Source organism: Filicampus tigris, chromosome 7 (genome assembly GCF_054856515.1).
Source record: "Filicampus tigris isolate MCC_2025a chromosome 7, RoL_Ftig_1.0, whole genome shotgun sequence".
In the NCBI taxonomy this organism is placed as follows: domain Eukaryota; kingdom Metazoa; phylum Chordata; class Actinopteri; order Syngnathiformes; family Syngnathidae; genus Filicampus; species Filicampus tigris.
The window spans coordinates 22,545,011-22,558,856 of NC_141223.1; the positions used below are offsets into that span (position 1 = coordinate 22,545,011).

The 13,846-nt window shown below is 40.2% G+C and overlaps 1 protein-coding gene across 1 annotated transcript in view; it reads right to left on the bottom strand.

The window, feature by feature from the left end:
• Positions 1-10,511: 10,511 nt before the first annotated feature.
• dph1 (diphthamide biosynthesis 1) overlaps positions 10,512-13,846 on the bottom strand; it is a 102,830-nt gene continuing 99,495 nt past the window's right edge. The window contains exons 11-12 of the mRNA XM_086036102.1: positions 12,510-12,644; positions 10,512-12,356 (exon numbers count right to left, since the gene is read on the bottom strand). Coding sequence (XP_085892228.1) covers positions 12,270-12,356; positions 12,510-12,644 — 222 coding nt within the window. The 3' untranslated portion in view covers positions 10,512-12,269. The remainder of the gene's footprint in view (positions 12,357-12,509; positions 12,645-13,846) is intronic.

Consider the following 13,846-nt stretch of genomic DNA (forward strand, 5'->3'; position numbering starts at 1 on the left):
CACACCGCTCCCGGACGTCCATATCCTGTGTGTGACTCATGGATTATTGGCATCCAAATCAATAGGACATGGGGGGAAAAAAAACCTAAACTAAACACTGTGTGGTGGTAGTGTTGTTGTCAGGCTGGCTGCAAGGTTTTTGCTTAAGAGCCAAGTTAGCTGCTAATCAAGGTCTCACCTTTGTCCCCCCCACCCCCACCCCCCCTTCTCTCTCTCTCTCACCCTGCAGTCAAATGTCATCCCTTCCTTTCATTGTGGTCAGTGCATCAACACCTTGGCTCTAGACTGCTTACTGCTAAAAGCCTTCCCTAGTACAGTAACAGTCTACAGTCATGGCTACTGACGCCTGGCGAGAGCTCATCGGAGAGGAGGAGGACGACTATCAAGTTCTTTTTTTTTTTTTCTCTCAACACCATGTACTGGCGCCACGTCAGCCGCCGCAGCAACCAATGGCCTGCTCCAGCACCCCGCATCTCTCCTCATATGTCTCCATGGCGACCGTGGCATTAGATTGTTACTGTAGCAACGGCACCAGCGGTAACAGTCTACAGCCATGGTCGCTAGGGGGCAAAAAAAAAAACACAGCATGGGGCGGAGCAACAAGGTGGCACTGAAAAGTGGGGTATAGTTATGCTTCCTATTCTAAAATAATTTGTTGTGTAGTGTAAATGTGTGTTTAAGGAGAACAGCAGAGTCACACAAAAACATGTTTTAATATTATTAATAAAAGGAGTCAACAAATTTTGACTACATCTTTTAATCAGAGATACAAGTAAACTTTTCTAGATGATTTTTTTTTTTTGCGCCGATTCCAAATCTGCCTTCATCATTTTCTCTAGCAGATCAGGTTTTCAGAACAATGAAAAAATAATAATATAAAATGCAATAATGCATTTAGTAATATTTATGAAGTGTTAGGTTCAGCAACGGGGTGGACTTTTTTTCTGGAAAAGTCGTAGCTGTAAATTGCAGCACAAGGTTATCTATATTGCGCGAGAGGTCAAACTTAAAAAACTAAAATATCTCAAAAACCTGATGTGCAAGAAAAAAAAGTAAAGGCATTTTTTAAATCAGTTTCAAAAATATGTTTTGGAAAATATAAAGCCCTTTCTGATTAAAATTAGCTGTTGACCAATGTTATTTGTATTTTTTTTTTGGATCTTTTCAATGATAAAGATATGCATCACAGCCAGAAAACTTACTTTCAAGACTTTGTCTTTTAGTATTTGTTTACGTTTACAACCACAGGTCTTAATGCTCAATTCGGATTTTTGGAAAAAAATCTGTTTTTTTTGTGTAAGCGTTCATATTACATTATAAATGCGACCTAGGTCTTGCCTCGGTCTTGTCCGCTGTCAAAGTGGCCCGCATGCGCAGAAGAAGAGACGATGTCACACCCGATGTTGTGTTTGCGGAAGTGAATGTGGTCCAGCGTGTCGGGGCATTTACACAGTCAAACGATTAGGTTGCAGGTAGACATAAATACAGTATTTGGGGGAAATTATGAGGCGAGGGTTTATTATCTCATTTCATGGAGACATCACTAACGATGAAAATGTAAAAAATGAATCTATCTGAGCCGTGGCTGAATTACTACGATCGCCATAAATGCCCACTTTATGCTTCATGTTTGAAGTGGGATTAAATTAAAGTAAAATATAAAGCCAATAGTGTTACTCAAATTGTAGATTCGAGCCCCTGCTGCCAGCAGTTTCCCTCTGCCTGCGCGGAGCACATTTTGGGCTCCGGATGACGTCAATGTCGGATATATGCGACCTGGCCGTTCAGATCGCAAACGCATTGGACAAGATCGCATACGTATCCGATCTAGGACAACATATGTAAGCCTCCCAGGTCGCATTTGAAAAAAAGCGGAATTGAGCTGTTCAGACTGTCATAAAAAAATCAGATACAGGTCGCATATGGGCAAAAAAATCCGATCTGGGTCGCATTTGCCTGCGGTTGTGAACCTTGCCAGAGAGGAAGACAAATGAAAGGAAAAAAAATGATGCTCTTTAAACTTCATTTCTTCTACTTTATTTTATTTGCCATGAAGTGATGATTCGAAAATAAAACACCCGACACCTTTCTCATGTCAAAACTTGTCATCTTTGACGAAGTTGTATTTGAAATATGTAATGTACAAAGAGAGAGTTAAACTGAAATCAATTTTAACTAAGCATGGATATATATAAAGCTTATTATCAACACATAACAGACATTGCGTCTTAATGGGCCTATGAAAGAATGGAGCAGGATGCAATTCACACAGAATAACGTTCTGTCAGCTATGAATGTCCTTCACTTCCTGCCCATATGTATTTACCGTTTCATGAGAAAATAAGATTATATCGGCATTTACTTTGCAAAAAGGTCTAATAGCTGCAGATTAATCGGTCAGGCCCTAATAAATATGTCTATGTTTAATATCTCTAACTGAGTGGCTCTACTGTGTGTAGGTGATATAGTCTCCGTTAAAAAAAAAAAGATTTATGCACATGACCTTGTTTCATTCATAATGTGACGGCTCAGGGTTGGGTTTGGGTAGTAAATTACGTGCCGCTTATTTATGGATTGAAGATGATGGCAGCGAGGCCGGCAACATAAATGACCAACAAGAACAAGAAGTTTTTAAACATTTCCTCTTGAAGCCCACCACGACCATTAAAGCTTTGAGGTATGGCAACTTAATTTGAAGAAAAATGATTTTGTTTTTATAAACTACACGTTTGCATTTGGATCAATGCATAGCAATTAAAAAAATTGAATTGAAATTATGTAATAAAAAACCCAAACACTTTTAGCAGCATTTTTACCCATGTCAGTGATGTGACATAACATACTACTACTACTACTACTACTAATAATAATAACAATAATAAAAACGTGCTAAAGGGAGCTGCAACCCACTCAAAAAAATATAATCCACAGTAGTGCACTTGTGAACAAATTTGTAAGATGTGTCTGGAAAGGATGGGATGTAAAAGATTTTGCTCTTTGTGGTGCTATTATTGTTTTATTTTAATGTTATAATTGCTATAAAGACATGAATTGCTTACATTGAATCGCAACATTTGGAAACTAGAGAAAAAGAGCATCATTTTGTACAGTATTTTCATAATGTTGGTACAGTAGTATGTTGTGAGCTGCAATGTAACTCAATTAGCAATTATACACAACATATGGGACTACTTTAACCAGTACAGAAATTGTTCACTTACATGGCCATAGCTCGCTTAACCAAAACTGCAAAGGTTCAAAATCTTCTGTCCGCACCCCCGCAACTGTGCTTTACATGCCATAGCTGTAGACTGAATTCAGCTGGAAGACACTTGACAAACACAGCAACTCATTTTGCGATAACAACAACATACAAAATAGTGATTAGTTATGTGCATAGTTGCTGAGTAAAATTTTGTGTGTATTATTATTATTATTATTAGATACTAAACATTACAGGAATTTCATGAGCTTGTCGGTCTCAAGTTAAATATTTTACACCCAAAGTCTTCTTTTACTGTCCTGGGACATGTTACGACCCCGCTGGATGATAATGGAGGAGCCATTTTGTAAGATGTTTTCAGCACCATTCCCTGTACTCACCTTGCAATGAACTACCTCGATTACCCGTCCCACATTCAATGTATTTCACTGAGTAAGGAACTTTGTTGACTTGGCGATAAACTCGTTGCCCTTGTGAATCACACTTTACACAAACTGACCATAATTGGTTGTTGCGGCGTCATCTGAAGAAGGTTGCTATGTGACGCGCATCCATCCATCATCGACAAGGATTCAAGGGTGGAGCCAAGCCCTCTGACATGACAATGGCCAGCCATCGCGCTCAAGTCTCTAATCTATGAAAGGAAGCACTTGCAGCATCTCGAAAACTTGCTCGGCACTCCATTAGGTACAAACGAAAAATTCTGCTTTCAATGTACATCTGGAAAGTATTGACAGTACAGCACACAACAAAACAATGTTAAAGTGTAATTTAATGAGGATAACACGCCATAATTGTGTACTACAGTAATGACATATAGTTAGAAAGAATTCAACAGTTTTGTCACACTACATCAAGTGAATGGGCGTTGTGCTGCTCTTTCTGGTGTGCGTGCCTAAATTGGCCACCTGTGGGCAGTATAAGACAAACATATGGATATTCTGTTCAGTGAGACATATCAACTCTCTCAGCTCATCAGTACGGCACTCATATAAGCAATTGTAATTAGACGATAACGAACATATGACTGCGAGTAAAAAATCTGTCACCTGTACAGCGCTTTTCTACTTTCGATACTCAAAGCGCTTCACACTGTACCTAATTTACCTACTAATGACGCAGCATCAGGAGCAAGTGAGTGTTCAGTATCTTGCTCAAGGATAGTTTGACAAGGTAACAATGGCCGGGAATCAGACCCACAACCACTGGGTTGGGAGATGACCACTCTACCACTGAGCCAGAGTCAGTGGTGCTGCACCATTTGTGTTAACACCAAAGTACTATCTCTGCAACAATACTATTTAGTGTTAGCATCATACTAGCAGACTGAAAGGCTGAGCCAGGTGCTTGATTTAGATACAAAAGGTGTGACTGTTTTTGTTTTTTGTTTAATATGACAGTAAACTTCAACTGGGAGAGGCAAATAATACAAATAACAGTGGTCCCTCATTCATGGCGGGGGTTATGTTAGAAATACAAGCTGCGATAGGTGAAATCCACGAAGTAGAAAACTTCCTTTTTTTTTTTATTATAAACATTTTTACTATAAAATGTTTTACGGCTGAGAACCTCACATTAACATTTGATCACATTTCTCTCTTGTTTAAACACCCTCAAAGTTCAAACCTTAGTTAGAAAAATAAGCATACATTATTATTTTCATTATTGTCATTATTATTGTTATTAATATGGTGCTAATCATTGATATTGTTAATATAATTTTATAATGGTATAAAGGTCAAAACCTTTTTCAACCCTCCTGTTAAGGTGTGGGTCAAATTGACCCTATGGGAAGAAAAAAAAGGACTTTACTTTGTCTGTTGGCCGTTTTTAAATTATTTGTTTCTTAATACTAAAAATAATTGCATTATAATTTGTATTTATTTTTTTATAATTAAACAGAGCAGGTCACACTGACCCGTGAACATTGTTAATAAATGATCACAACTAGAAGTTAAATGCACAAAAAAAACGGTTTAAGAAATAAAAATGTAATCATTTGCATACAAATAAATGACATTTTTTTTAAACTAACAAATTAAATTTTAATGAAGAACATATGAATTTGCAAACATGAGAAATGATCAATTTTGACTCGCGCGTATCTCACGCTTCCCCAGACTGTCCTCCTTCTGTCCTGACGAGGCTCCAATCTTGCAAGGCTCCCGTGGTGTCAAGTTTAAGTTCATACTCCTATCTTTATTGACACTAACCCTGACTTGGCACGGAGGAAATTGGTCTACAGTACTTTAGCCAATCAGAATGTGGAAAACAATGCAGGTTTTGTACGCTGTAAAAAACAGCACGCTGAATTGCATTGTATAGAATACAGGCAGTCAATTAGGACACAATACGGGTTCACACGCTGTAAAAAAACAGCATACAAAATAGCACTGTAAAAAAAATCTGCGAGTCTGTAGCGAGTCTGCAAAAGGTGAACCGCGATATAGCGAGGGACCACTGTATATGTTATGTAATATATACAACTTAAAGCCTTTTTTGAAGAATTATTCACTATTGTGCCAATGTACTGCTTATTGTGAAGCAAGCTGAGCTCTTTGTGAAGAAGAATTTAAAGACAGCGCAAACGTTTCTCTCTGTGGGTCTTAGGTCAGATCACTAAAACTACAGTTGTGGACTGGTTAAGCTGGACAACGTTCTCTGCATCTTAGATCATTTAGAATCTTGAGGAGGGCAGTCTCTGTGCTGTAGTTCACCTTAAAATACGACTGTTCATTTTCAAGAATATTACAATTTACTTTATTTTTCTAAAATGTTGCTTAGAAGTCAGACACTTGTCACTAATTGTTAAAATCATTCAAATCCAAACTGCTCCTCTTTAGAATAGGGCTCACCACATGAGATATGTGTCTTCGAGATAGACGACGAAGATGATGATGGGATAGCTAGATTGATAGATGATTGACGGATGATTGATAGATGGAGATAGATGTTGCCAAACACTGACAGGATACAGACAATAAAACGGATCTGACGCGTAATGTTCGCCAAGCCAGTCACACAGCAAGCCAAGACATCCTCAAGCATGAGACGGTGCTCCGGCTATACTTGCAGTGGGCAAGTGGGCAGCAGCATCCATTACTCACCAGTGAGTCATAATTCCTCCTCGCTCTCTTACTGTTGTTTGTTTCTCCCTTTCAGCCTTTTTAACAATGACTCAGCGGATTCATGGAAGTTTTTCTAAATCAGCATTATTCTTCTTCATAATGCCACTTGTTCCGGGAAGATCACAAGCGACACAGAAAGCAATAATCACCCAATAATCACCATCAAAGGGAATCTCGGGGTCGGTATACTAATGTAATATAGTAGATATTTTTGTATTTAGAACATTGTACAGACATCTTAGAAAAATGAAAGTGGATCGTGGAGAGGAAAATTGGGGTCAGTTGGCTGTGGAAGGAGTGAGAAGGTGCTGTGCTGCTTGTCTAAGTATGTGTCTTGGGGGGCTCAAGGTCCAACAAGAATAAAGGACAAGCTGAGCTCCTACGCAAGATTAGTCATCTCTTTCCACCACTTATTTTCCTTTTAAACTCTTTTCCAACTTGCATGCAATCAGCACCCCCAATACACACATATGGATGCGCACACAGTGTCATTTACTGTTTGGATAGCCCCTGTAGGTCTTCGTCAAAGTGGCCGCTTATTGTCCTGTCATGAACCAGCAGCATTGGGAATTTCTCCGATTTCAATATTTACATATACCGTATTTTCCGGACTATAAGTTGCTCCGGAGTACAAGTCGCACCAGCCATAAAATGCATAATAAAGAGGAAAAAAAACATATATAAGTCGCACTGGAGTATAACTCGCACAGACCTCACAGTACATCATTGACGGATGCCTGTTTTGCTGACGAGAGCCGGAAAAGCGACCCACACTGCATTGACTGTATATGTAACGAGAGAATCATGAGTGAATCAGGCTGACTAATTAATGAGCTAAGAAGTAATAATGTAGTTTTGCAGTTTTAAATTTCAATTTTTATATTTTTGGAAAGAGTAGGGTTAGGAGTTCATGAAACGGTAGGTCCACATCCCATTTCAGAAGGTGGCAGTAAAGCATCAAAAATTATTTGCCAACTGCTAAAAGACAGAAGGAAGGAGAAGAAGAAGAAAAAGAACAACAAGAAGACGATAAAGAAAAAGAAGAAAAACAATTCATTTATTGAAATGGCTACTTTGTTTAATTTTGCACAAGGACTAGGATTGTACCTTTGGCCACAATGTGAGACAGGATTCTGCTTAAGGTAAGCAAAGCTGTCAATTAAAACCTTTAAGAATTAAAGCGGCAGCAAGCTCTCACTTAAAAGTTCAATAGATTGGCAAATAAGTGCAGGCTATGTGAAAGGTCAAATGTATACGAGTGTAAAGCTGTTTGAGCAGCAAGCCGACACGTCATAGCTGTCAACTGCGGGGTGTACTGAATCTTACGGAATTTGTAATTTACCATTAAATACCTGTATATAATCTTACACATTACACATAATTTTTTAATGGCTGCTCTCGCGAGAATGGAAATCAGCGATGTACGGAGTACATGTTTGAAAAGGTGTTTCCACCTGTACAAATTACGCCGAAAGTGTACAACTTGACAGGTGTGACATATTATGATGTACTCCATTTAACATTTTAATCCAATCGGTTCAGATAATGGATGGATGGATCTTTCATCTGTTGGACCTTTTTTTTTTTTCCCGGATCCGGATTGACGATTGACGGACTTGCAGACCTTTGATGTTTACAGGCGGAAGCGCAGTTAAAATAACATGATGGACCGAGCTACAGACTATTAGTAGGGCTGTTCCGATTTGCCTCGTTCGAACATTGTCATTAAAAGCAGTACGCGAGCGAAAAACTCCCTCGTTAGACTCATCATCGACACAGGACTGACATCCGAGCTCCATTTAACACTTGTAAAACTTAAATAGGATAATAGGCCTTCTTTTAGGAAACTTTCGATGCGACAGTACACTCTCTGGTGGAGCTACGTCTGTGAAGTATTTGCATCCCGGTAGCACGTAGCTAGCGAGGCTCGAAATGGGCGAGCAGACTGCGGAATCCGGTGTCTTGCACCACCCAGAATGGTTGGTCATCAAGTCCGATAAATTTAATTATTTTCCTGGTTAGTCCGATAAATTTAATTATTTTCCTGGTTGCCTTTTGCCTGTCGTGCTGATATGGGTTTGAGTTGGTCAGCATAGGCTGCGTTAGCTGCCGTTTCATTGTTGCTGCTGCTGCTTCAATGCAGTGAGCCTCGTAAACTCACCAGTCTTCCAATTGCTTGTTCTTCAAATGTCGGATTAAGTTGGTTGTGTTGAAACTTGTGGCCATGCTCCCCCCGCGAGGTACCTTTTCGTTTGTTACAAGACGCAAACTACACACAGCAGTTAGCAGCACAGACACGTTTGTCTGTTTGTTATTGCTATGCGCCTCCGCAGCGTGCAGGGGGAGAGGTGGAGGGGGCGGGGGCGCAACACTGCACGCAGCCTGGTCTCTCATGGCTGTAGGCTGCGAAGCATGTGCTGCGGGTGATCGGATTTTTTGATCTGCAAAAAAAAGAGGCTTTGATCGAATATGCAGATCACGCAATTCTTCATGAAAATCGGCCGATCATTATCGGTGCCTGATCGATCGGAGCATCCGTAACTATTACATTTTGGTTTGGTTTGAAAAAAAATGAGGGATTGACGGATGACGGACGGTTCCCCATTACCCAGGCTGCTGACGAATGATGGACAAGCACACTATAGTAAAATGCCCACATCTTCCTCCTACAGAGGTCTGGTTTACCAGACCAGACAACATTTCACTGAAATCCCGCTGTCTCATCCGAGGTGTTGAAAGTGCAGTGAAAAGTCGTTATAACGGGTCAGGTTGTACTAAAATCCAATGTCGCTTAAGTTCACACGACTGTAGTACCCAGCAGAGGAGGTAAAAGTAGAGTTAAAAAGGAAAAGGAACAGCTCGTTGTGCGGCCATTCATCTTTAAGTGTTTCCCCCCAAAAATCTTTTACTGTACGATCTGTACTTGCCCTGTAACATACTTGAAAGATCAACACACATTAAATGTTTATGATTATAGTATCATAGTTCTTAAAGTGGAAGTCAACCCAAACGCATTATTTTCAAGAATATGTTCGATGCAAGCCCACTAGTTGAAACAAGGCATTCTGATGAATATTGCATCGTGGAATAAGAGTTAATCCACCCGTTTTTAGCCATCTCTGTAGGGCCATTTTTTCCACTTCTGTCGACTAAAAAGGACATCACAACTGCTCAGGTAACGACTAATCACGGCTGACCTGTTTTCTGAAGCTGAGCCGTGATTGGTCGTTACCTGAGCCCTGAGCAGTTGTGATGTCATTTTCAGTCAACAGAAGTGACGAAATGGCCGCCCCCGGAAATGGCTAAAAAAGGGTGGATTTTGCTGCTTAACTCATATTCCACAAACGCAACATTAATCAGAATGCCGTGTTTCAACTAGTGGGACAGCTGGGAACATATTCTTGAAAAACATGTTTGGGTTGATTACCTCTTCAAGCTTAACTCCATATAGAAAACTGAACCACATATTTTATTGCATTATATTGCCCCGCTGTGAAACTGTATTCCCCTTTCACAAAACAACAAGAAACAATACAATAGTGCAACTCTCACAGGAACAACATTGACAACGGCACTATGCAGCTCATAAATGCCTGACAGAGATGTATATTCACAACAGACACTGACCAGACACTGTCATTATCATTGTCACAACAAACTCAACCAGCCTGCCTGGGCTTGGCGGCATGGATTCTTCTCTCTCATGTACTTTGACTCACTGCAGTTTGTCACCCACCTACGAAGAGTCTCGGCAGTTCACAACACAGTGAGTGTCTTTAAATACAGTATAATCGAGATAGAACAATCAAAGGAAGCTCGAGGACGGTGCTCTTGATGAACGCATTTCGTCAGTCACATGAAACTCCTGCCAACTGGATCCAATACATGTACTACTTCAAATGTTTATTGAAATGACGACCCTTAAAAGCAAACAAGTAACCAAAACAGGTAGGATGAGTGCGCATGACAACAAGGCCATTCCTGAGACAAGTGACTCATATCACTGCAAATAAGTCAACAGTGACATCTAGTGGTCATTTTATGTCAAAACTTGTTTGGCAGTGTACACAATGCATAAAACCTTTCATCTTTGGACAACAATTTTTTAAAGAAACGATACAACTGAAACAGTGACTAGGAGTGGATAAAAAAGAAAAACATCATTTGGAGCATATTTATTATTTGACATTGCTTAAGCACAACCACACTATTTCAATAGTAAATTACAATAAGACCAAAATGAATAAATTCTTAATTTCAAGTGGACATCCTGTCTGAAAAACAGACTTTTTATTAGGTTGCACACAAATTGTTGGGCTGTCCACCCCCGGCTGCCATGGTAACCAAAGCCAGACTGGCCATTGGCCAGCACTAAATGGGGCAGGAGGATTGGTTAATTTCAACAAGACAAGGAACAGAGTAAGAAAAGTGTGCTGTAACTCTTGATGCTTGGGATATTTTGGCAAAAGTATTTCACAGACATAGTGCTAAAAGACTTGAAATGTTTGGATTTAGGGCCTGACTGACAAGTTGACCGGACGAATTCATCTGCAGATATTAGCCAATTTAAAAATCGACAGACTTTTTGGGGGAGGTTTTTATTCACATTTACATTTTTTATACACATTCACACATGGCAACATAAGACTGCCTAATAATAATGACATTCAGAACTCCACCAATTAAAAAAAAAAAAAAATGCATTTTTTGGCTGATTTTTCTCTCTGTTGAAAAGTTAAATACTCAAGGACTAACTAATGTAAAAGAGCGTTAAGGGACTAAAAAGACCATTTATTTATTTTTTATTATTAATTTGACGATTTATCTGTTATCAGAATTGTTTTGTGTCCAGTATATCTTACTGGTATCAAAGTTATTCGTCTTTAAGACTTTTAAAGAATAATTCTCTTTGGTCAGCTTTGGAAAAATCCTGTGTGATTTTATAGTTGTAGATGAAAATTAAACAGCTGCACAGTTTTGGGAAGAGGTAAATTAAAAGTTCCCGCTGTCCCCGGATGCAAAAAAAACCACCTACAAAAACAAACATGGAGCACTTGGCGGGGCCGATTATTTCTTTTAGGCTGATGTGAATCCGCCCAACGCCTCAACGTGAGACGCAAGATGAGGAGGATGGCCGAGTTGCCAAGGAGACACCATGATGGGGAAAAGTATTGGAAATGTTTCAATATTAACACCTAAGCCCCAGCCACGAGGGAGGTGGGGGAGTTTTCAGGTTGTGTGGAGGACAGTCTGCTTTTCTGCAGCAAAATTTGTGTTTTTACATATTTATTGACAGAATCCTCCATCAATAAATCATGAGGACGGAGAGCAGTCATGTCTGGTGGAAATTCTTGTTCCAGTCTTAAGTCCGGTGAAAAAAAAAACCATGCCGCCATAAACTCAAAACAGAAATAATGAATTTATTTCATTTATTGTGTTGTATAATGCCATAAAAGCAAAAACTACGTTGTTGTCATGACTGGTCTATTTGGCAGAGAGCTCTTGCAGTGTTAAATAAATAAAGTGCTCCATCCCATTGGATGCATCTTTCAAGGGAAATGCGTGTGAAGCATGCTGCGTCGTACGGCGTTTAAATCAAGGTCAAATGGGGCGCATCCAACCACAGTCGCCCACGCAACCACACTCTGGGTGGTTGTCTCTCTTTCTTTTTTTTGATTACATTTGCAGCTTATAAGGTCAAAAACCCGGCCGCTTCACCAAGGGAATGCGATTCATGAACATGCATGAGGACGTGTGAGCTATTATCTCAACTGCGTGCACATATGTTCTGAATGCTGCAGTGTGTGGAGGAGTAGAGTGAGATTTGCTGTAAGAAGTGAGGGATTCTTTTTGGCAGGTTGACTGGCTTAAGCGTACACCCACTTTCTTCCATTCCAGTTGTTAGGCGTGTCTCTTTGTCATTCCCCTTGGCAGCTGCAGGGGGCCCTCTGCGCCTGGGTACACTGCTTGTTGTCTTTCTGTAGGGAAGCAGCAGCAGAGCGAGCCTGAAATGATAAATCACACGAAATCAAGACGGAATCACAGTTCTTGGCACAAATGAGGAGATTTGTGCGGCCCGTAGAATTCAAGGTCGTGCTGTCAGCGCCACTAGGTGTCAGTAAGGCCACGCACATATCATATCCTTGGCTCTGCCTCACCTGTGCTTGTGCGCGAGGGGGCCGAGCAGGCTGGTTGACCGGGTGGTTGGGGGTCCACGGCCCCAGGCTCTGATTGGAATAGAAGTCCATGGGGTAGACCTCCTTCCAGGTCGTCTCCTGGAGGGCCACCGCTGCCTGAGGGAAGAATGGGGAGAGAAAATATCAATGAAAGACCAAGAGGTTCGAGATTTTCACTGTTGCTCTGCAGCAAAAGTGAATTTTTAAGTGGTTCTATGTGCGGGTAAGCAGAGAGATTGACACTACAGACGAGACAGGTGTCAAAATAGTGAGCTTGGAACAGGTGAGGTTGTCATAGTGTTTGCTGTCTGTGGCTGCATGGATATTTTACTGACTGGAAAAAAATAACAGGAAATTCCATTTTAAATTCAGTTGTCTGTGATTGCCGGCCATGTGTCAAAACATAAAAGCAAGTCTTTTTTTTTTTATGATAGTTGTATAGTAGCAAGTGACTCAATTCACTTCACAACAAGTAGCAGTTCTGCGGACAATTTGTAAATATCCTTAAAAAAAGGCTTTAAAATGTTATTGGCACTCAGCTGAAGGTTACTGTCAAACTAAAGATAAAGAGAATTAGACTGTGAATTTCAAACAGCCACATGGATTTGCCTTAAGAAAATCTGCTTAGATTAATGCTAGCCAACAATGCAAAACGCAGTTGACATGCGGATGGTTAGAATTGATAGTCAAGGTTTTAGAAGCAACAGATATTTTAACAAAAACGGTGGCGTAACATGTAGGTAGAAGAGGATGTACTCGTATGCCAAATCCATGATTGCTAATATAACACTACTCACAGGCACATATTCCTGATCCTCTGCAAAGAACGACTAAAATAAAACAAAACCAATCTTACAGTAGTGAATCGTTTACAGTAGCAGTAGAAGTACTACTCTTCTTGGTTTGTGTGAGTATGACTGTATTATACTGCCTCCTGGTGACCAAGGCAGGCATTCAGGAAGGAGCAGCACAATGACTTGAACTGGAGAATTCAATTATGTTGCAAAAATAGTTGCTTTTTATTGATGTTATTAGTCTATGCTTTTATTGAGCGCAATATTAGAGAGCTGCTGTCTGTACAGTGAACAAACCATGTTGTGACAATCAGAGGTGGGCATTTTACTCTATTTTGCTGGGAGCTCATTCGTCATCCATCAGCGGCACTGTGACCCGTCCCGTCATTCGTCAGCCCGTCATTTCTAGCGACGACCTGAATTGTAATAGTCAGTCCATTGATCTGTTAGTCAATCCGTCGATTAAGTCCATCAGTTAGTCTGTCAGAAGTCCCAGAAGTCCATTGGTCCGTCAGTCGGCCGAAA